The following is a 22,840-nucleotide window of genomic DNA, read 5'->3' on the forward strand; positions in this document are numbered from 1 at the left end:
TCTTTCCTATGCAGCTGTGTGACGCTGGTAGTCTCTCAAATTGTGCCGTTCATACACTATCTCCCAACAAAACAGTAAAAATTGACAATAATCGACAGTAATCGGCTTGAGATAACAGTAAAAGTTGCGACATAAATTCCCTATACCATGGGATATCTACTTACGCTATTGTTTCTCTATGGTACTACTTGGTACTAGTACTATACTACTACTATAAAGTAGTGTACTACTACTATAAAGTAGGTGTACTAAAATCGGCCGTCCAAAAATCGGTGTGTGTGTGTGCAAGTAGCCGTTAAAACTTTGCTACCGATAAAAAATCGGTCGGTAAAAAGCCGGCCGTCCAAAATCGTTGTGTGTGAATTGAATTGAATTGAATCGCTGCCTTTATTGAAAACCTAGGAGGGCGAAGTTAGGGCACAGCCGGCCCTCTCTTACACTTAACCCTCCATACAATTCTAAGTTACAACTAAAACAACATCATAAACTCTGTGTGCAAGTAGCCTTAGATAAGTGAGGAATCATGCGTCTGGTACTCCCGTTGGAAGGGTGACCGCTTGAGCCAACTTCTCTGAATATTGGATTCATGAGTTGTAAAATCGCTTCACGGGGGTTCGGAACCCACCTAAACTGTAGATCCATTCATCTCTTATTATCACCCGCCTCATTACCCACGCACAAGCCTAGAGCTCATGTGGGCATCACCCTCAGCAAAAAAAGTTCAAATGAGGAAGGAAAGATACATTACTTCCTCATTAAAGATGAAATATACCTCTTCCTCTTTACAGATATATTACTGTAGGATACACAAGACTTCAGTGATGCCATTATAATTTATTTTGTGACAATAATTAGTTGTGTTTTTTTTTAAATATGAAACATAGACTTTTCAGATTAGAGTTTGTTGTAAGCTACTTGAATAAATAATATAGAGTGGATTGAGAGGGAATATTTCTTTACTTAAATATAGCAATTTAATTTTTAATTCTTTTATTTTCATTTTATTGTCTTTTCTCTGCACAATATTTTTTTGATTTTGTACGATTCTAATGTTATAAAGTTTTGTAATTATTAGTTAAATTTAACCTTAACTTTCAGCATTATTTCGAAATATTATGTTTTTCTTCTACTGTTTTGCAACTCTCACCAGCGGGCAAAGATTTTCTTTTTGCTGGTGATGCCTAGATTTTATATTTTATTTTAATTTTATTCTAGTATAAGTATTCAAGTATGAATCAGTAATGAATAGACCTAATCTTCTGATATCGTTAGTAGGTGATCATTTTAGTAGTCCAATGATGTTACTGAAATTCAGTTTCGTGCTGTTCAATGTTCCATTGCAGTTTCAAATCACGTGATATTGTGATGTGATGCAGTTTGACGTCACATCTGGTTGCATGGGTTGTTGAAGAAGTTTTTGAAAACGGAATAATAATTGAGGAAAAGAGTTTTGAGGCGGTGATGGTGACAAAGGGTAGAGGCAGCCACCCCACAAATATCAAGCTGAGCCGATTGTATTTTTACCACCCCGAATGTCATGCCGTCAAATAATCTTCTTTGCTGCCAGCTCTCAAAGAAGCACAGAACGTTATTTCTACAATATTCCATTCATTTTCGTTTTCGCTCCAATGAAGGTTACAAACTCTTACCCTTTTTCCTCATGGTATTCGTCACTAACCTTGCCATTGAAAAATCATCCCAATGTCATTCCATTTAGACTTTTAAACTGGAGTATCGTTATACAAATGTAAACAAATAACTCGGCTTTATACCAATTGAGCATTATAAAGTTTTGGAAAGAGACGACGATTTTCCTTACTTGTATCAAATATACAAAAGAACGATGAACCCTATCAAATAGAATTTTGAGCTAATCGCGTTTAGTTTATTGGTAACTAATCTTTCTTCAAGGAATATGGGCATTCTGTCTGGGGTGCGACAAACCAGTACGAATCATTGTCTGAATATTTTCTATTTTTAAATTTTATTCTGTTTTACGTTTCAACAGTAGAAAAACATTATGAAACTACAAGACAAGATTTGCTATTTGCAGAGGCCTTTTAGAGACCTGCCGCTACCAGAAAGGCAGATGTAGGCAGACTCAAGAAAAAATAGTTGAAGGTTTCAAAGAGGGTGTTCAAGTCGAAACAGAAAGATATTCCTAGACCGTGTATAAAAAGAGAATTGGAGTTCGAGTAGTTTGTGGAGATGTAGGCTACGAAAATTGAATGGATTTTATTTTTTATTATTTATACTAGTAGTTCTTTGAACAGTAGACCTCACGCAGTTTTCTCATCAAAAAGTATCTGATGCCACTCGTTCCAGTTGATTCAGTTTAATCACAATTAACAGTTGAATCATAATTTACTCCCAAAAACTGTTATTATGTTTTCTCCAAGATCAAAAACTCACTTATGTTAATAAACTCAGTTCACATTTGAATTTGTATCCCATATGAGATTTTATCTAGTTCCGTGATAATCTCTCCATATGATAAAAACATTTCTCAACTATTTTAAAATTAATTTTTTTCAGTCAAGAATATTATAATTTCTTCAGCATTATCAAGTTCATTTTTTATTTTATTTTCAATTACCCATAGAATTAAATTTGTTTTTCAAATGTGATAATATTGATACTGATGGGCACACATCATAAAAAATATTGAAACCTCACCTTATAGAAATAGACACGGCCAGACATCTGTGTAATGCATGCAATGAATAATCCACTTGTCAGCTGATTGATTATGAATAATTCTATAGTCTGATTGATCCTATCTTCAAAGTTCGAAGTAGATGATATATATAGTGATATCAGAGTATGGAGGAATTCCTTTTCTTTTCATATTATCCTTGAAATGCAAAATGTCAAAAAAACCTTGTGTATACATCGACGCGCAGTTGAAAAAGGAATATTCCTGCCAAATCTTATCGAATTCTATCAACGCGTTTGGCCGTAATCGCGTTACATACAGACAGACAAAAGAAAACCCGAGTTAAAACATAGAACTCACTACGTTCGGTCACAATTAAATAAGGATGATTGATCATAGTTTATTACAATATTATGTTCATCGCACATGATTTGTTCTGTTGAATTGCTCATCTTTCACACAAGAGAACCAAAGGTTCAATTCTATTTGGAAATTGCTAACTTCCAGTTATTAGCTTCGCGTCTGCTTCAAGCTATTTTTACAATTGGTGACGTATGCAGCTGTATTCTATGCTATGACGTGTGGCTGGCGGGGTCGCGGCACTTGTTTACGTTGAGAAAGCGTTCGAGGCGTCACTATACTGCTGTGCTGTTATATTATAAAGACAACATCTACAACCGATCTCATTTTTTCCAAACAATTGATTTATTGTAGTTGGTGTCAGCTTTGCACCTAATGAAATGTTTTATTCACTTTCTATACTCTCCGTTTGTGTAAATATGTTTCATGTCCAAGCTTCAGAAGCGCATGTGGCCTACTTTTTATACTGAAATAAAACTGTATATTATACAAACATTCAAACTGGTAAATTTCATGCAACAATACATTCTATACTCACTGACCAATACCAGAATAAAATACTGTTTTCCTTTCCTGGCATTGCCTTCAATTCAAAGTTTCTGCTCTCATCAAATATGAATGAGAAAACTTTTCGTCTGCTTAAGAAATTCAACCTGAAATATTCGTGGCAATATCCGTATTCGATACGAGATTGAACAACTTTTTTAATATCCCCTTCCTGGTATTTGCAATCAATTCATTGATATGAAAGAAAAATTCGATTTTCAGAAAAAAACACTAAATTCGATGTCATGATTAATTATCTAGTCATTTCCCAAGTTCATCCAGTTCAGTCTTAAATTTTTATTTCAGAGATAAGTTCTATTTATTGCTTCCAGTAATATCTGTTTTCCTGAATTGGAAGACTGTTAAAATAGTCGTAGCGAATTTATCTCTAGTTTTTCTTCTCACTTGAAAAAAAGAAACAGAACTACTCATAAATTCAAATAGGGAGTCTATTCTTTTTTGTATAGCATATTTCAGATTTGTGAAACGAATAAGTTGTTCTGTGAATAGTTGTTCTTAACATCTCAGATCCGAATTATCAATCTTTTATCAATCCTCCACTCTGGAGAGTTCCTTTACTCCCTACTCTTTCTCTACTATTTTCTATTATCTACTTTTGTAGTTTTGTAATGCTCTTCTTTATAGTTCTATTATCCCTTTTTGAATGTAACTGAAATACTCTCCATTAGGCCAAATCACAATTGAATCTTTGCAGAGGTATTTTATTGTGTTTCTTATCAGATAAATCTTCGAAATATTTGAGGCAGACTAGTGTGCAACTCACCGATTTATGTACAAAATGCTGTGGAAAAATCAAAAGTAACCTTTATTTAATTGACCTAGATCTCCAATTAAGACTATATGTAACAACAATTCAAAAGTAGAGAATGTATCCTACTTCTGTACTGTATTTAATACATCACTTTTTTGTCTATGTGGGGTATCAAAGTAAGAGATAAAATTTATAAGAGATTGGAGTTCTTTGATCATTAAGAGTTACAATACATTCTAGGTTATACACAATAAATGACAGTAAAGAATTGCTAATTAGCTGCAAAGTATGAAAATCGGAATAATGCAATTCGAATATCGATTATATATTTATAAAATAGAATTATAGTACCCTTTAAAATTAATAAAATAATAAAACAGGAATTCAATTTAAGTAGTAGTTTCAATTTGTATTCTTGTTTTATCATTTTATTAATTTCAAAGGTTACTATAATTCTATTTTATAAATACAAGAAAGTAGCCCTGAATTCATACATTTTAAAAACATAATATTGTAATGTAACTATATAAATTTGCGATGTTTTAACAAATGGTTGTCGTCTTTGAAAGGGTTATAAAATAATATCCTCCCCATCAAAACACGACCGAAAAATATAGAATAGAATAATTGCCTTTATTAACCTTCCGGTGGTTGCGCCCTACTCGATCACAGGAGCAGTCGTGTATTTTGTACTCTGTTTACTGTCAAAACATATTAATTAATTGAATATTTACTTTCCAATCTTTTTGGATTATTTACGCCTATGAACATTTGGATGATTACCATTTCATAGCCCAATAAGGTACATCAAACAAATCCATCAATTCTGTGTTATTGGTTCGTTTACAGTCTCTGTATACAGTCTTTCCCTATCTTATGCACTGTCGCGACTAAATGTCACCTAAAGACTGAACCATTGCTCGGTTAATTCTGCAACTCAGTGTAGTGATGAGGGGAAAGTTTTGGAATGCATAGGTGACTCATTCACTGACACCACCCCATTCAATAGTTTTGTGTAACAAAAAAACTGACACTGTTGTACTTTTTACAACAGCGCGACTGCCGGAAGGTTAAGGGCAGAGTTAGGACTCTATGCCCTCTCTGCCACACAACCCTTGGAAGGAGAGAGATTGGTTGATTGAGTACATAACATAAACTAAGATAATAATATTATTGAACTGTATATGATGTGAAAAAATAGAAGCAATTTGGAATTACTATAGATAATATTATTATGCATCTACATAAATTGACGGAGCTTTAAACATAAATGTCCATTCTTTGGACAGGGTGGCCACCTACCGGGAAAACCGGGAGAACCTTGAATTCCTCATGATTGTACTAACCGGGAAAAATACCTTGAATTCCTCAGGAATTTTTCATAAATTAAAATTAATTTAGGAAAGAAGAATTTCAATTAATTTTGTAAGGGAGTGTACAGTAACAATAAACTCAAATGAAAAAAAAACACTTGATGGCTAGCAATAATAATTGGTAATGTTTTTAGTCATGATATAAATCAATTACATTTTAAAACTAAGTATTTTGATGGCTTCATTCTCTTCGGAATGAGACTTTCGTCAAGGTTTGGAGAGTCACCAACAGCTGGGATCGGCTATGGTACTGTACATATGGCTTCATTAGTAAAAGTATGACACAGAATACATACTAAATGTTCAAATGTATTGATAACTTTGACACTTTAATCTATTTTTGTGAGGAATTTTTCGTTTTTAACTACTCACTGAGCGTTTAAAATGGACCCTGTCCGAAAGCACTCCACACACGTGAGAAGTTAAAAGAACGTACTAATACCTCACCTACAGATAGACTGTAGTGTTAAAAATTATCAATATATTTGGAAATTTGAATACGCTATTCGCAATTCGTCATGGAAAATCAAACTGAAGATTTTCATAATAAATTATTTTTGAATGTATCTTGTTTTTCAAATACCGCGGATACTCTCTCTACCTTTTCTACCTCTCTACCTCTTCTTTTGGTAGAGAGTTAGTGGGGAGGATATTTTTAATATTCTTCCCAAAGAATGGACATTGATATGTCCAAAGCTCCGCCAATTTATGTAGATGCATAACAATATGATTATTATCTATAGTTATTATATTACAAATTGCTTTTTCATATCATATACAGTTCAATAGTTATTTTCTTAGTCTATATTATGTAAATTCATCTATAACTTTGCTGTATTGTAAGCTATTGTATATAAGTGTATAAGCCAGTATATATTGTAATCTACATAAATAAAGTACTCAATCAATCAATCAATCAATACCTGGAAAATTTGAAATTATACTCTGGAAAACCAGGAATTACTCATGATTTTTTATTTTAAAATGAGTGGCCACCCTGTTGGAAAGAATATTCAAAATATCCTTCCCAGTAACTCTCTACCAGAAGAGGGAGGAGAGAGGCTGTAGGAACATAGGAACAAGGAAAACCAAAGGAATAAAGAATTAGAGACGAAAATAAAGGAAATACAAATTGAATCCCTTGATAATCCGTGATTAGCGAAACTGTGCCAGCTGGTCGTTGCACTTTAGTATTGTGTGGAAAAGTTTCGTAGCTCTGACGTGAAAGTTTGTCCAGTACTCTCACACGTTTCGCGGTTGGGGAAGTTGACGTAATGAAATAACTTGATATTCAATCGAGTTTGACATAATAGCGGGATAGTGAGGGTGGTTGACAGATACTAGAATCGCGTATGCATCCAGTACCAGAAATAAAATATAAATTAACGAAGGAAAATCTTTGTCGAGTGATAGACAAGGATAGCAACACCAATGAATCAAATACTGCCATTATAACGTGGACCTCACTAGATGCAGGGACAATTTCATTCATAAAGTAATTGGATATGACCATGCGTTCTTTGCAATTCACAGTAATTGACAGGTTTTTACTTTCCTTGCCCTATTACCATAGGTAAGGAAAGTTGATGGTGATGTGAAATCTCTCCATAATAAGAAAACAAAGATATTGTCAAATTTCACTAAAAACTTTGTTTTCTTATTATAGTTAAGGAAAGTATTGCTTTCCAAAAAAATATAAGGTACTCTAATTTCAAGTTTTCTATAAGTTTCAAGGTCCCCTGAGTCCAAAAACATGATTCGTGGGTGTTAGTCTGTGTGTATGTGTTTATGTCTGTGAACATGATAACTCCATTTCTAATTAACCGATTGACTTGAAATTTTAAACTAAGGTCCTTATACAATGAGGATCCGACAGTAAAAAATTCAGTAAAATTCAATTAAAAATGACTAAAAAACATATTTTTCTCGAAAACGGCTCTAACGATTTTCTTCAAATTTATATCATGGATAGCTATTTATAAGCCCTATCAACTGACATGAGTCTCATTTCTGGGAAAATTGCAGGAACTCCGTAATATTCTTGAGAAAAATGGCGAATAGTGACTAAAAAAAACATGTTTTTCACGGTTTTCTCGAAACGCTCCAACGATTTTCTTCAAATGTATACCATGTATACCATAAGCCCTATCAACTGACATGAGTCTCATTTCTGGGAAAATTGCAGGAGCTACGTAGTATTCTTGAGAAAAATGGCAGATGACTAAAAAAATCATGTTTTTCACGATTTCCTTAAAAATGACTTGACCGATTTTTTTCAAATTCATACCCTGTATAGTTCATCAGCTCTTTCAACTGACATGAGTCTTTTTGCTGGGAAACTAATGGTGGGGGGGCTCACCCCATCCATGAGAAATGGTCTTTGTAACCTCCTTCTCGTGCATGAGGTAGGTAGGTAGAGCAGTTTATAAAAAGAACACATAGTCCAGATATTTCATCTGTAGAACAGCTGTTTTGACGACTTTTAAAAAATCAACTCAAAGGAAAAAATACTCTTAAAACAATGATATAAAAACATTTAGAGTAGTCTTATCGTAGTTTCAAATATGTTGCCGCCAATAGTCATTATGTTATTCCCCTAAATTATTCTCGTTTTTAAGAATGAGGCTCACAGTTCAATGAGCAAGGAAAGTTGTGTGAGAGTTGTGTACCACACCAGATTTTTACTGTTGTGAACTCTGCTGACATACAAATCACTGGTACTGTGATCTACTGTGCTACTGAGGACTGTGCAGTGAGTAATAGTGAATGCTGTGTTGAGTGTCTGTGGGGTTTGGTGGGGCTGAAATCGTCCCAACTATTTTTGACTGCGATGTCTATTTTTAATCTCGGCCAGCTCTGGCTATGCTCTTCCAATCCACAGAGTATGTCATCTTTGTTGGCTGAACAAGAATATATGTTAAAAAACAGTCTCCTTCGCTGGCAAATTCAGACAGACTCACTTTCAAACAGCGTTTTATATTCTTGTTCTTTTATATACCAACTTGTTAACTGAGTTTATTTTTTTGTGACAATTAATTGAAGTATGGTTATATAGTGTTTGTGGTTACGACGTGATCTATCCAGGAATGCCTGGTCATTGACATTGGAAATATTATCATTCTATACTATAATGAGGAAATGAACTGGCTTATACACATATCGGATTGGAAAATCACGAATGACGCATCATGACGTCCGAACTATTGAACAAATTATAACTTGAAATTTTACATAAAGATTCTTAGGGCCGATTTCCGAGCTCGGGATTTAGCTAAGTCCTAGACTTTAAACAGCTGGAGTCAGAAAATTGGTTTTCCAAAACGGGGCGTAGTCGCAGTCATTGTCATATTCACGTTTGAATTGAATTTCGAAAAACTAGAAAATTGAACACAAAATAAAATAAAGAGAAAATAGTGTAAAGTTTCAGCTATTTTGAATTATTTAGAAATGTCTAATTTCGTCAAGGAAAAACGTTTCCAATTATAGAAATGAGAAAATAAAAACTACGACTACTGTTATAAAAGCTGCGACTACGCCCCGTTTTGGAAAGCCAATTTTGTGACTCCAGCTGTTTTAAGTCTAGGACTTAGCTAAATCCCCGAGCTCGGAAACCGACCCTTAATTTACCGAGGATGGTTATAGGCCTATATTAAATTCTACTCGCATGCAAAACTACGAATTATAGAGGTCGACGATGAGTCAAACGCTCTATTCTACTAAGAATTATCGAGGGGACCGAAATCCGAAATACATTGCTTTACTAGAGGGGTTTTCAAGGGACCAGGCTTCCACGACAAATCATATTGAATTATAGAGGTCCGAATAATCGAGGTTCTACAGTGCAAGAATATGCTTCGAGAAGTCGAAGCTTGTGGAAAATGAAAAACGTGGAAGAGTTTATAAGAGAAAGAGAACTGAACGTTTGGAAACTTGTTGAAGGACCACTCGAATGGGCAAAGCAGCAACGGTCTTGCAGTGGAACGTTTATCCAATCGTATCGTATTGATCGCAGATTTGGTCGCTGAAAAGTGGATTCTAACAAAAATGTTTCCTCTAGTGGTGAAGAGAAGAATTCTGGGTCCAGTGGAATTTGCTAAATTGAGTACATCTTTATTATATTTTCTCCATGATCTTATCAAACTCGGATGGAAGGAAATTGAGCTAGCTAGGTGGATTGTTGAGTGCATTTGAAGAGAGGAAAAGAGGCACGTGATACTTGTCCAATACATATGGAGAAAATGCTTTGTTTTGTTCGTGAAGTTTGTTTCAGGTTCAATTGTTCATTATGAAGTATCCTTCTGAATATTTTATCAATAAATTTAATTAATAGACTGTTCATTGGAAATGTTCTATCTAAAACGAAGAATTCGGTTGAAGTTAATTTTGACATTAGAATTTATCAGAGATTTTACAGATGAGATTTATCAGAGCTGAGTTGATTTAATAAATGAATATTGCCTAACTTCTATGATGAAAATCTGGTTTCAAACACTGTATTTCATTTGTGGCGATTACTGGAACATCGTGAATCCTGGTGCTGATGAATTGAATTATTATTATTATTGGGATTGGGAACTATCGACGTCGACGACCTCACCGGGCAACGGGTGACGCCAAGCCTCCCCCCCCCACAGGTTCAGCGCAAATATCATTATGATTGATTCAACAGAATTCATAAGAACGGCAAAAAATCGAACAACAAAAAAGCCGAAGTTTGTGTTGACGGTATACGACATAGAAAGCAAAAGCTTGCACTTGGTCCATAGTTCTACGACTGAGGATTCAGCTCAGCGACTAAAATCGACAAGCCATGATTATGTTAATCAATACTCATGATACAAAGTATCGAAATGCTTTGTACTATGATACATGGTTTTCATTCTTTATTAAAAATAAAACGAGATTCCAGTGTCAAAAGCATCAAATTCGCCAGGCTGGTCAGGACTATTCATGACTTTCTCAGTATGCATTATCCACTCAGCAGTTCTAATACTAAAACAGACATCAGTTTTGTTTTACTTGGAATGGAATGACATTTTTTTCTTTCAATTCCTATTATTACCATGGATCGATACAGATCAGCGCAATGTTTATACTGCATGTTCATAATAGATTTTTCTGATTGTTGTAAAGAAATAGAGTCAATAATTACTGGTAATTTAAAGTGATATTCAACGATTTAAACCTGATAGATTAGATTGATCCCAAGCATTAAACTCTAATGTGAACGTACATCTTTCATGAGTGAATTACTTATAGCTTAGTTGAAGAAATAAAACTTGTTCTCGATTGAATTCTACAATATTCAAGTCAAGAATTATGTTTTAAGCTACAAATATAAATCCAACCTTTAGCGAATCCAACCACTGAATGCGAATGGGAATTGCAAATGAAATAATGAATTGAGTAAGCTATAATATAGTATTTATATTTACGGCACCCCTGCCACACTATATAGTATATATGTTCAGGAATTCAATGGGAAAATAATTTCTTTCCTCCAATGCTTACTTGAAGATAGTAAATAAAGATAACGATCTACTTTAGAACCATTCCGACTATCTTTGTTTGAATCAGAGAGAAAAGAAGTAAATCTTATCTATAAGTAAGTGGTTTGAATAGTCTCAGTCTGGATTGTCTCACGGGATTTATAAATTTTAATGATTTGTAAACAAAACAACATTCCTAATTTTTCAATAAGCTCACTACCAGCACACAATTATTGAAGCTCTGTCAATGGAACTATAATTATTATTACGAGTAGATTTTAACAATGATTGCTTTTCTTTCTTGCCTTATTCATTATTTTCTACTACTTGTATTCTCTTGATATTGATTTATAACCAGACTGATTGAGACATATTTCTTCTTACACAATGAATCATTCATTTTCACAAACCTGTCATTTTCCACAGTAAAACTTCTGCTTTTTTATCAAAAGTTACTTCCATGATTATTTAATTTTTCTTTTTAAAGTATGCAATATATAATTATCATTTCGGGCCCTAACCCGGGCCCCCTAGACCAGGTAATTTTATTTTTTCAGAAAACCTATATTAGCTTACATATTATCCGGGCCCTAGCCCCCCCGTGCCGCGGGGGCAGCGGGGGTGTACGTTACGCCACTGATTAAACGAAAATCCAAATTAAATGCTGCAATATCTCAGTAATTTCCATCTGTAGACTGGCTGGCCGCTGTGGCTTCATATAAAATGAGCGTTGCTATCCAGAGATTGTCAGTTTGGTGTAAGGGTAAGCATTTCTGATCGGCAATTAGGAGGTACTGGGTTCGATTCCCGGGCTGACAAATGATTTTTGAATAGTAGCGCTCCAGAGATTGCCAGTTTGGTGTAAGGGTAAGCATTCCTGACCGGCAATTAGGAGGTACTGGGTTCGATTCCCGGGCTGACAAATGATTTTTGAATAAGTAGCGCTCATCGAATTTCCATCTAGCTGTTCACCCTGTTGTCAATATTTGCAGTAGAAGAAGTCTTCGGGGTGATTTTCAGCATTCAATTTGGATTTTCGTTTAATAATAATTCATTCCATTCTGTTGAACTGGGTTCATTGTGTGTATTATCGAAGTGATTTGGTTCTATAATGTAATATTAAATTATTATAATGTTCTGTTCCAGGTCTATAACGCTCATAACTATCGACAAAATGATGCAAAATGGCTTGGTGGACTCACTCCCCCAGCAGAACGGCTCAATTCACACCAACTCATCCTCCTCATCCAATTCTCATAACTCGTCTTCGCAAACGAATCCTGGCGGAAATCAGGAGGAAAGCAAGACGAATCTAATCGTCAATTATTTGCCTCAAACCATGACACAGGAAGAAATTAGGTCCCTCTTCTCCTCAATCGGTGACGTAGAAAGCTGTAAACTCATCAGGGACAAAGTGACAGGTAAGCTATCGTTCATTTTTACCAATCATATTCACCCATAGAAATTCACACAATTCACCCATACACTTTCACCGCTATTTTCTCAAATAGGAATGTATAATGAGTAATGGATAAGTATGGCTTTCATCGAGGAAGATTGAAAATAATTGCACCAATTCCATAAAAAAATAGTTATAATATTAAAAATGAAAAATAATGAGTTATGCTATTTCAACCCACATTCAGAGGCACCATATCCATCCAAGAACAATTTCAATACTATGATTCAGCTCAATATGTATACAATTGAGGGATTCAAGCATTCATGTTTCAAAATTCCCTTCCAATTTAAAATCCATGATTTTATACACTTCATCTCATGTCAAAATGTTAATTCCATGAAAATAAGTACCTAATAAACTTTCAAGAGAAAAATACAAAGTGTTTCAGAGAAACGGGAAATTTTGAAAGTTAAATAATTTCAAGAAAAACAAATCTCTAAAGATTTTTATTCATCTCTTTTCTGTATAGGGCTACTTGTAATAAAAATAGAAAGAAAAATAAAAATCTCAGTACCCTTTTTAAAGTTTTTTATATCATTTAGGGCCGGTTTCCGAGCTCGGGATTTGGCTAAGTTCTAGACTTTAAAAAGCTGGAGTTAGAAAATTTGCTTCCCAAAACGGGGCGTAGTCGCAGTTTTTATAACAGTAGTCGCAGTTTTTATTTTCTCATTTCTGTAATTGGAAACGTTTTTCCTTGACGATATTAAGCATTTCTAAATAACTCAAAATAGCTGAAACTTTATACTATTTTCTCTTTAATTTTCCAGTTTTTTGAAATTTAATTCAAACGTGACTTTGACAATGACTACGACTACGCCCCGTTTCGGAAAGCCAATTTTCTGACTCCAGCTGTTGAAAGTCTAGAACTCAGCCAAATCCCGAGCTCAGAACCTGCCCTAAATAGTAAAAATGATGAAATTTTAGAATGAATACTGTAACATTTATTTTTTGAATATTACATCTTGCAGGTGTGTTCATTTTCTACGCAAACATTCCTGTAGTCTCTTCATCACATTGTCCATGGTTTGACGTAACATTACAACTGGAATTACTGAAATCGCTTCTCGAATCTTGGCTTCCAATTCTGCAACAACGGAAGAACTGAAAGCCAAGATTCGAGAAGCGATTTCAAATTCCAGTTGTAGTGTTACGTCAAACCATGGACAATGTGATGAAGAGACTACAGGAATGTTCGCGTAGAAAAGAAACACATCTGCAAGATGTCATCTTCAAAAAATAAATGTTACAGTATTTATTCTAAAATGGCATCATTTTTACTATCAAATGATATGAAAAACTTTATTTAAAGATTTGTTTTTCTTGAAATTATTCAACTTTCAAAATATCCCGTTTCTTTGAAACACCGTGTACATTTTCAATTTTAAATGGAAATAAAAGTAATAAAACCCCGAACCGAGTCATCAATAATTTATAATAAAGGAGAGAATCTGCTTATACACGTACGGAATAGGAAATTCACGAATGACGCATCATCACGTCTCAACTACTCAACTGATTAACTTGAAATTTTGCTTATTGATTCTTAGTTTACCGAGGATGGTTATAGTCCTATTTTAAATTCTTTGAGATTTCAGTAGGTCAAGTTTTCAGTTTTTAATTGGACCCTTGCGGAGCACGGGTTACCTGATGATAGTTGTAAATAGAAAGGAAAGTCATAAGGTCCCAACCGATTAATGTTTTATTAAGATTAATGCTTAATTGAGATTAGTTTTCATTCTCAAGCCTCCCAAACAGATATTCAATAAATTTTTCTGATTGCATGGAGTGGTAGATAATTCAAAAATCACTTTTGAATGTAGTGTAGTCGTAGCTAGAGTATTCACAAGCAAAGCTACTTATGCAACTCGTACAACATCACCTATTATTCAAGCTGTCTGAACAGTGAGAGCTAGAGCTATACTCTCACTAAATACAGTGAAAAGGTATTAGTAAATTCTGTTATTTATTTTGCCTTATAAATAGTTATTTGTATATCTAGAGTGAAAAGTGCTGTTTTTTCTCCCTGAGGGAAAAGTTTGAAGGCCGAGGCGAAGCCGAGGGCAACAATTTTCCTGAGGGAGAAAAAACATTTTTCACTCGTGATATACACAACATTTTTCCTCCACCTACATTTTTATAAAAACTGCTAATAAAATAATTTTTAAAAACGTATGTGACCAAACAATGTGTTACAACACAATCTAAAAAGTAAACAGAAACAGCTGGCTTGTAATCACAGTTCTCCTCCGACAGCACTATCTGTCGGCTAAAGTTTTAACAACAATGACAGCCAAAACTACAGCTATGATGAAGTTCCCGTTTCAAATTTGATAAGTAATATTAATATTAAGTTAATATAATATTAGTTAATAAGTAATATTCGTTGGCTGATATTTTGAATAACATGGAATAAAAGAAAAATATATATACATTTTTTTTAGTATAGTGATATGAAGTTTGTAATAATAATTTCAGCATACAAACATAAATTTTATATATCGATCAAATGTCTGGTTGAGGTATTGAATTTAGTTGGTTTAATAACTACTCTATATGCTTCCTCATCTGAGCTTAGACCTTCTGACCTATTCCAAATGTACGTTTTTAAAATAGAGATGCTTCCCATGTTATTTAAATGGAGTCACTTTTACTCCCTAGGGAGTTTTTCTGTTTTTTAGTACCGAGAGCGAAAAAGTGACACTTTAGTATCATGTTTCAGGGAGTAAAGTACTTGTAAAGTACTACTCACAGTAGGTGGAGGAAAAGTAATTTTATATAAATAAATATGAGAGAGATAGTAAGTTCTGATTTCGTAACGTGTTGAGAGACAAAACTTTTGTAGATTGAAACAATTAACCTAAAACCTTGAATCATATTGTCTCAATTCATTTTGTTGATTTCGATTTATTGTCATTTTGTTACTAACACATCATCGAGTATCGCCATAGCTCTCAAGTTTTAAATACGGGCGTATTAGTGAGAATATTTGTATCATCACACAAATTTCCCTAAAAAAATTGGAATTAAAGTATTTCTACTTAAAACACTTCACTCACAAGAGCTACTTTTTAAAAAAAATAATAAAAATCTTGAAGTCTTGAAGCTTTTATTTGAACTATTTTATAGTTTTTAAAAAATAAAGGGTACTTCAAGATTTTTATATTGTTTTTATTAATTTATTCCTACTAAATATCCTGTTGTCCATTATAACGATGGAGAAAAGCCTAAAAATGAATTCTAATATACAATATAGAGAACAAATTAAAAATAATCTGTAAATAAATCTTGCGAAAAAATAAATAAATAACTTTTCTAAATGTTGGGTGATTCCATTCTCAATTCAGAACGAAAATTCATTCCATTCATTTTTAACAATCCTGGACCTACAAAAAGGAGAAGAGCCTCTTATCAGTTTGGAACTGAGAACTATGATCCCACTTGAATATAAGAGAGCCCTCAGTGAAGGCAGTTGATCATAAATATTTTGCGGACAGAAAGTCATTTTTCTAATCTGGCAAACTTGTTTAAAAAATATGAAAACTAGATAAACTTCAGATTGTGAAATTTTCAAAAAACAGTGTTCATGTATGAACTCTCTGCCTGTATAATTTTTGTGAACTGATTATTCGGTGATCGGCAGTATAAATTCCCGTGAACTTGAAAAATATGCTCTTGAGTTACACAGTAATCCCTACAAATTTCCATTGCTAAAAAAGATACTTGCCAGTTGTGAATCAATAATGCTTCCTATAGGCTATAATAATTATTTCAAACATCCAATGAAAGCTGGTTGAACTGCAAATTCTAATAAAATCCTCCATGTTAGAAACAATCTTATAGGGATATTTTGATTTATTATAAATGAAATTAATGTTAATCTTCACTGTGCACAAATAGAAAAGTATAAAGTTGAATTTTACAGTTCTGTGATTGTTTTGATTGTGTGAAATAGTTTATTAACAGAGTTGAAGTTACGTAGAGTAGACTGTTTGAATAGTTGCTTATTCTCGAAGCGAAATAAGAATTTCTATATGTTGAACAATACCTGAATCCTTTTTTCTTGTTTATTTCAGGTGGTAATACATCTTTCATTCCATAAATTTTATTAAACGGTGTAGAGTATTAATTCATGGAATGCTAATCTCTGCTTTGTAATGTTGAGTGAGTACTAAAAATTGAATTAAATTCAACTCTAATATCATTTTTAAGATTTGTTTCCAACTTCTTACTAATATATATTTAAAAATATTGCGTGGAAGTGTGTTCAAGAATTTTCAAAATATTCATCAATGAAAGCCATACAGGTTCATAGCAATTCTTGCGTGTTCTGGAAGCTATTTCTTTTTAAAACAAATCATCCTTATCATTTCTTATTATGTTTCCTTTTCATCATTATTTATTGCTAATAGAATTCATTGATTTCCATATAAGTTCAAGCTTAGATACTTTGGTGAGATGAGAAATTAATGCCTTTCAATCCATCTAAATTTGAACGTTGTGATATTTTGTATGAATACAACTTACAAAGGTTATCTCGATCGTTGGCTGCTATAATAACAATGGGTCATATGATCAAAGTTGAGCATTGGCTCATACTTCTAAAATATTGAGCATATGCTTCATTTTATATGAATAAACGTGAGCAAAACGTTGCTCAAAAAATAGTTTGAACATTTGCTCAAAAGTAAAAGCTTATGCTCAAAATTTTATGAATAAACTAGAGCATTCGCTCAACTTTTGAAGCAAATGCTTCGAAAAAGGTGAGTCTAGTCTAGAGCAGCTTTTCACCTTTTGCTCATAGTAAAATGGCTGAACTAATCGTGTGAGTAGGAGGAAACTATACCAGATACGATCACAACCAATAGTTGAGAACTATAAAACTCTTTTTAGATTCAACCATGATATATATCACCATTATTCCTACAAAAGATACCTTTCCAATTTAAAGATAGCCATCATAGAAAAGGAAATAGGCTTTTAAGAAGATGAGAGTGTAGACGATTATAAGGAAGCTATTGAAATTATAAGATTATGCTGAAGATTATTATAGAGATGACATTTTTTCACGCTATTATTTCAAAATTCAGAACTCAACTAACCTAAAACTCAATTCATGGATAGAGAACAGAGCAGACGACCAAACACTAGCGGTGTCTATACTTGCATATTTTAGCGCTTACGTGAGTAGCACATTCTAACCTTCCACTATAAAAACAAAGTAAGGCGAATCAGCTGATGAAAATCTTTAAAATACCTGAGCATTTGCTCCAGATTTCAGGAGTATAAGGTAAAGCTTATTCATATAAAAATGAGCAAACGCTTATGCTTCTACCTAATGCTCATGAGCAAAACCTTATGCACCATGCTCATGCTCATGAGCATATGCTCTGTTTTTAATTATATGATCCATTATTTCATTGTCTCAGGATCAAGTGGATAGTCATATCCATTGTCTTATTCAAGATGGATAGTCATAGTCTTGTGATAGTCATTTTCCATTAATTCATGTAAATAAATGCGAAATTTGATAGTTCCGAAACTAAGGTTTATTAGATTTGCATTATTCATAACAGAATAATATTCAACTTCAGTTCCAGCCATTAAATTTACTTTTTTATAAGCTCTGATTAATTGTGATTTTTTACCATTTAGAACTACTCAAAGTTATTCACCATCTAATTTCAACAGTAAACCACGATTAAGTGTCAATGTGGCCGTATTTATTAAAAATTTGTAACATTACGGGTTTAAACTAGGGTATGGGCCTCACAGTTGAGAATTTAACTGTTTCTCTATGATAAAAATAACTAGATTCAAAATTGGTACAGTAAACTGTATTTATCAATTTTGTTTAGAACATTGAATGTTCTGATTAACCTTGATTTGTAGGAAATCCTAAGCTTAGAAATTTTGTGATTGATTGTGATTGGGATAATGATTTTCTAATTTTTTGTTTGGGATTGAAGAAATCAGAGATGTAATGTATCTTGGTGTAACCCAATGGTCGCCAAAATTATGAGCCTGTGAGCTAGGATAGCATTTTTAAATCTTCTAGTGAGCTACCAAGGAATATTAGACTGAAGAAAGTACGGTACGCAAAATGAAATTTTCACACTTTTATTGCACATAAAGATACATTTCTAGTGTTGAAATATACTTATCTCATAGCAAAAAGTATAACAAAAGTTGAAATATACATTTCAATGAGAGCAGTGGAACTCTTTTTGGTCATCAAGTATTTTCTTGATGTTTGGAGTGTACGTTGTAGCCGTCATTCTGATGTAGTTGTCCAAATGTTCATTAGTCAATCAGTTCCTTTATAGACTTTTTATGAATTTCATACTTGAAAAAGATGCTTCACACAAGTAGGTAGAGCTGAACATAGCTTTCAACCTCAATGCAACTTTAATAATATTTGGATATTTTTCTTTGGGGACTTGAGGCCAAATTTTTCCAGTTGTAGAAAGTGATCTGAGGGACAGATCATTTTGAAAATCCACAAATTCCATTTCAACTGAAGCCTGATCTCCACCAAAATGTTTTACAACACAAGCTGCAAAATCTTCTGCATCTATTTCTACAAAAGGAGAGTTGATGAATTGTACCATATTCGATATGCTTTTGAAATCTTGAAATCGTTGATCAAACTGTTGTCACAAGTCTGAAAGAATTGTAACGTATTCTTGGTTATTGCTGTGGAGGATTTTTTTCGTCATTGATTTTCTTCAGACTGGGAAAGTGTTTATAATTATTCAAACTGGACGACATTCTTTTCCCACATCTCGAGCTTCTTGGAAAACGATTTTACAGTTGAAATCATTCCGATGTTCGTATCTTTCCCTTGAAGCTGCACATTTGAATCGTTCAACTTCTTACAAATATATATGTGAGAAATGCAAAATGTTGTAGTCATGCTTCTCAATGCATGTTTGCCAACCCAAGCATTTTTGTGTGATCTACCAAAAACTACCCCATGAGCTACCGGTAGCTCCCGATCACGCCGTTTGGCGACCACTGGTGTAACCTATAATTAATAGTTGATTTACTGATGTCACCAGTGAGATAGATCTTCTTGAACGATTTGATCTATAGTGAGGTCCATGTTATAATGACAATAAAGAAAGATAGGAGAAGAACGTTACCGATCCTCTGTCTTGTCAATGCCTTCTATAGACGGTTGCTGATACAGGTTTATTGATGTAATACTAACTGCTCATTCTCGTTCAAAATAATCAATTATATTTTATTAAGCAAGAAATTATATTTTTTCAATGAATTTACATGATTTAAGATGAAATATAGGCCTATTGATCATAAATTATCAATTCTACATTGTTAAAAGACATCTGGCAACAGAGCAAAGCGAGAAAGTGAGTTCTATCCGCTTTGTTGAATGATAGACAATGATAGCAATACCATTTCCAAACACTGTCATTATAACGTGGACCTCACCAGTAGCGGGGGGGGGGTTGAACCTCATGATCTATTGGGGAGAAAGGTCCAGAGGATATAGAGTATTGAGCATAATCAAGTGTAAAGGTGATCAATAATAATTTCAAGGATAATTACATAATAATTACACCCCAAAGATTGAGCATATTTTCTACAAATATAATTTTTTTGTCCTGTTCATATTTTTCTTGTTTGATTTTTACTTCGGGAGTTGGTCTACCATTATGTTTTACTTAACACCTATCCTCAATATTAATATTGTTTGTAGTTAACAAATACTGAACCTTATTCATATTTCTTCATCAAAATGCTGTTACGGCAACACAATAAATTATATTCACACTCTCACTAAAATAAAATGGACACACTAGAAATACTCATGAATACACGAAACACACTAGCAATTACTCTATATTGTTCTACACGCAAAACATATTTATATAACGAAAAATCTGGTGTGGTACACAATTTTCCTTGCTCATTGAACTGTAAGCTCCATTCTTAAACGAGAATAATTTAGGGGAATAACATAATGACGATTGGCGGCAACATATTTGAAACTACGATCAGACTTCTGTATATGTGTATATATAATTGTTTTCAGAGTACTTTTACCTTTGCGTAAATTGTGAAATTCGATGATTTTTCTAAAAGTCGTCAAAACAGCTGTTCTACAGATGAAATATCTCGACTATGTGTTCTTTTTATGAACTGCTCTTCCTACCTACCTCATTCACGAGAAGAAGGTTACAAAGTGCATTTCTCAAGGATGGGGTGGACCCCCCATTAGTTTCCCAGTAAGGAGACTCATGCCAGTTGATAGAGCTGATAACTATACAGGGTATGAATTCGGTCAAGTCATTTTTGAGAAAAACATGGTTTTTTAGTAATTATCCGCCATTTTTCTCAAGAATATTACGGAGCTCCTGCAATTTTCCCAGAAATGAGACTCATGTCAGTTGATAGGGCTTATGAATAGCTATCCATGGTATGAATTCGTAGAAAATCGTTTGAGCCGTTTTCGAGAAAACCGTGAAAAACATGGTTAAAACATGGTTTTTCAGAAATTATCCGCCATTTTGAATTGAATTTGATTGAATTTCTTATTGTCGGATCCTCATGGTATAAGGACCTTAAGTTTAAAATTTCAAGTCAATCGGTTGATTAGTTATGGAGTTATCGTGTTCACAGACATACACACACACAGACCAACACCCAAAAATCATGTTTTTGGACTCAGGGGACCTTGAAACGTATAGAAAACTTGAAATTAGGGTACCTTAATTTTTTTGGAAAGCAATAGGTACTTTCCTTACCTATGGTAATAGGGCAAGGAAAGTAAAAATGCAGTGAAATCTATCACAACTGTATACAGTGTATACCCGAAACCATACCGTATAACCTCAAATCTGTCACGCTTAGGCTACTTCTTGTTTACCGCTTTTTTACTGTTTACTGCCACCAAATTTAAATTCTCTCTCAGGCACTGGCCGCAAAACATCGACGTTAAGTTTACGTAGATGGAAAATGTTGTGATGTCATTTCATGAGTATAAAATAAAAATATAATTATTTGAGTTGCAAATTCATCATTGTATAGGAAGTTATAGTAATACTATAGTGACAATAATCACTCGTTCATCTATAATGGGAAGCAGTGGTGCCCCAATTAATCCACTAATAAAGTGTTTGAAGCAAATGTTTAAGAGAGCTGTACATTGTAGATTAGTCATCAAAATCCTTCCAAACTTTAGGTACTCCTCCTCCTCCCAATAAAAACATTTTCTTCCTCTTCCTAATTTTAAAGATTATTTGAAAAAACGATGTTGAATAAGTTTCATTTCTAATTTAAAAATTGAAAATTCTATTCAGCTGGCATGACTATAATGTTTTGTCGATCAATTGGAAAATCTATGACAACATAAATTGAGAAAGATTTTGTTAATATGAGCTTGATTTGCAAGATTCTCAAATCTTTGAGTAATTGCATTTATTCAAATACTAAGTAATGAATAAATAATTACAGCATTCAATCTGGATTCTCATTTGATAATAATTAGGAAAACATGAAGTTGATCCCATGATCAAATTTTTCAATTCATGAAGTTTGCTTTGTTGTGTAGACCTACACACAGTAGACATATCCCAGCATTTGGAGGCCATTTCATTGATTGGCACGTCTTTGGCTCAACTCACACTTAACGACTCAGGTCGAGAAGAGACTCGACTCTAGTCGAGAGCATGTGTTTCCAAATGGTGACACTCAGGCCAGTCGAATCTAGTCTCCGCGACGTCACCATTTGAAAACACATTCTCTCGACTGGAGTCGAGTCTCTTCTCGACGTGAGTCGCGTAAGTGTGAGTTGAGCCTTTGAGTGGGGTGTGCAGTTTAGTTTCCCTTTCGTGCACAGCTGGGGGCTTCGATTGTCTCACAGACGCTATCACTCCACCCCAACCCTATTCGAATAATCCATATATTGCGAGCCGGCTTATAATAGAGGGTGAAAAGTGAGAATGCCGCCTCCAATTGTTACAATTGTCGAGAAATCATTAAAGCGGCACTTGTATAAAGCTACACTATCCTTAATCATATGTGCTCTTATCTGATTCATTTCAATATAATTATTGTTACACGTATTCTATTTTCAAAAATTGTGAGGCTAGTTAGATACAGATCGATTTTTGGACGTTCAATTTTTTGCCGTCCTTATAAATTCTATCATATTAAACA

General features: G+C 33.8%; 2 protein-coding genes across 9 annotated transcripts in view; one reads left to right on the forward strand and one right to left on the reverse strand.

Moving 5' to 3' along the window:
• Window positions 1–22,840, reverse strand: part of LOC111064282 (cytosolic carboxypeptidase 6) — a 115,545-nt gene that overhangs the window by 74,443 nt on the left and 18,262 nt on the right. The gene's annotated exons all lie outside the window — the stretch shown is intronic.
• Window positions 1–22,840, forward strand: part of LOC111064270 (ELAV-like protein 3) — a 152,259-nt gene that overhangs the window by 70,410 nt on the left and 59,009 nt on the right. For 6 of the 8 annotated variants that reach the window (XM_022351978.2, XM_022351977.2, XM_039442201.1 and 3 more), the window contains exon 2: window positions 12,343–12,617. In XM_022351978.2, the coding sequence (XP_022207670.1) occupies window positions 12,371–12,617 (247 nt within the window). In that variant the 5' untranslated portion in view covers window positions 12,343–12,370. Of the gene's footprint in view, window positions 1–12,342; window positions 12,620–22,840 lie in introns of all 8 variants that reach the window. The other 2 variants (XM_039442197.1, XM_039442202.1) reach the window with 1 other exon arrangement.

This window comes from Nilaparvata lugens, chromosome X (genome assembly GCF_014356525.2).
Source record: "Nilaparvata lugens isolate BPH chromosome X, ASM1435652v1, whole genome shotgun sequence".
Lineage (NCBI taxonomy): Eukaryota > Metazoa > Arthropoda > Insecta > Hemiptera > Delphacidae > Nilaparvata > Nilaparvata lugens.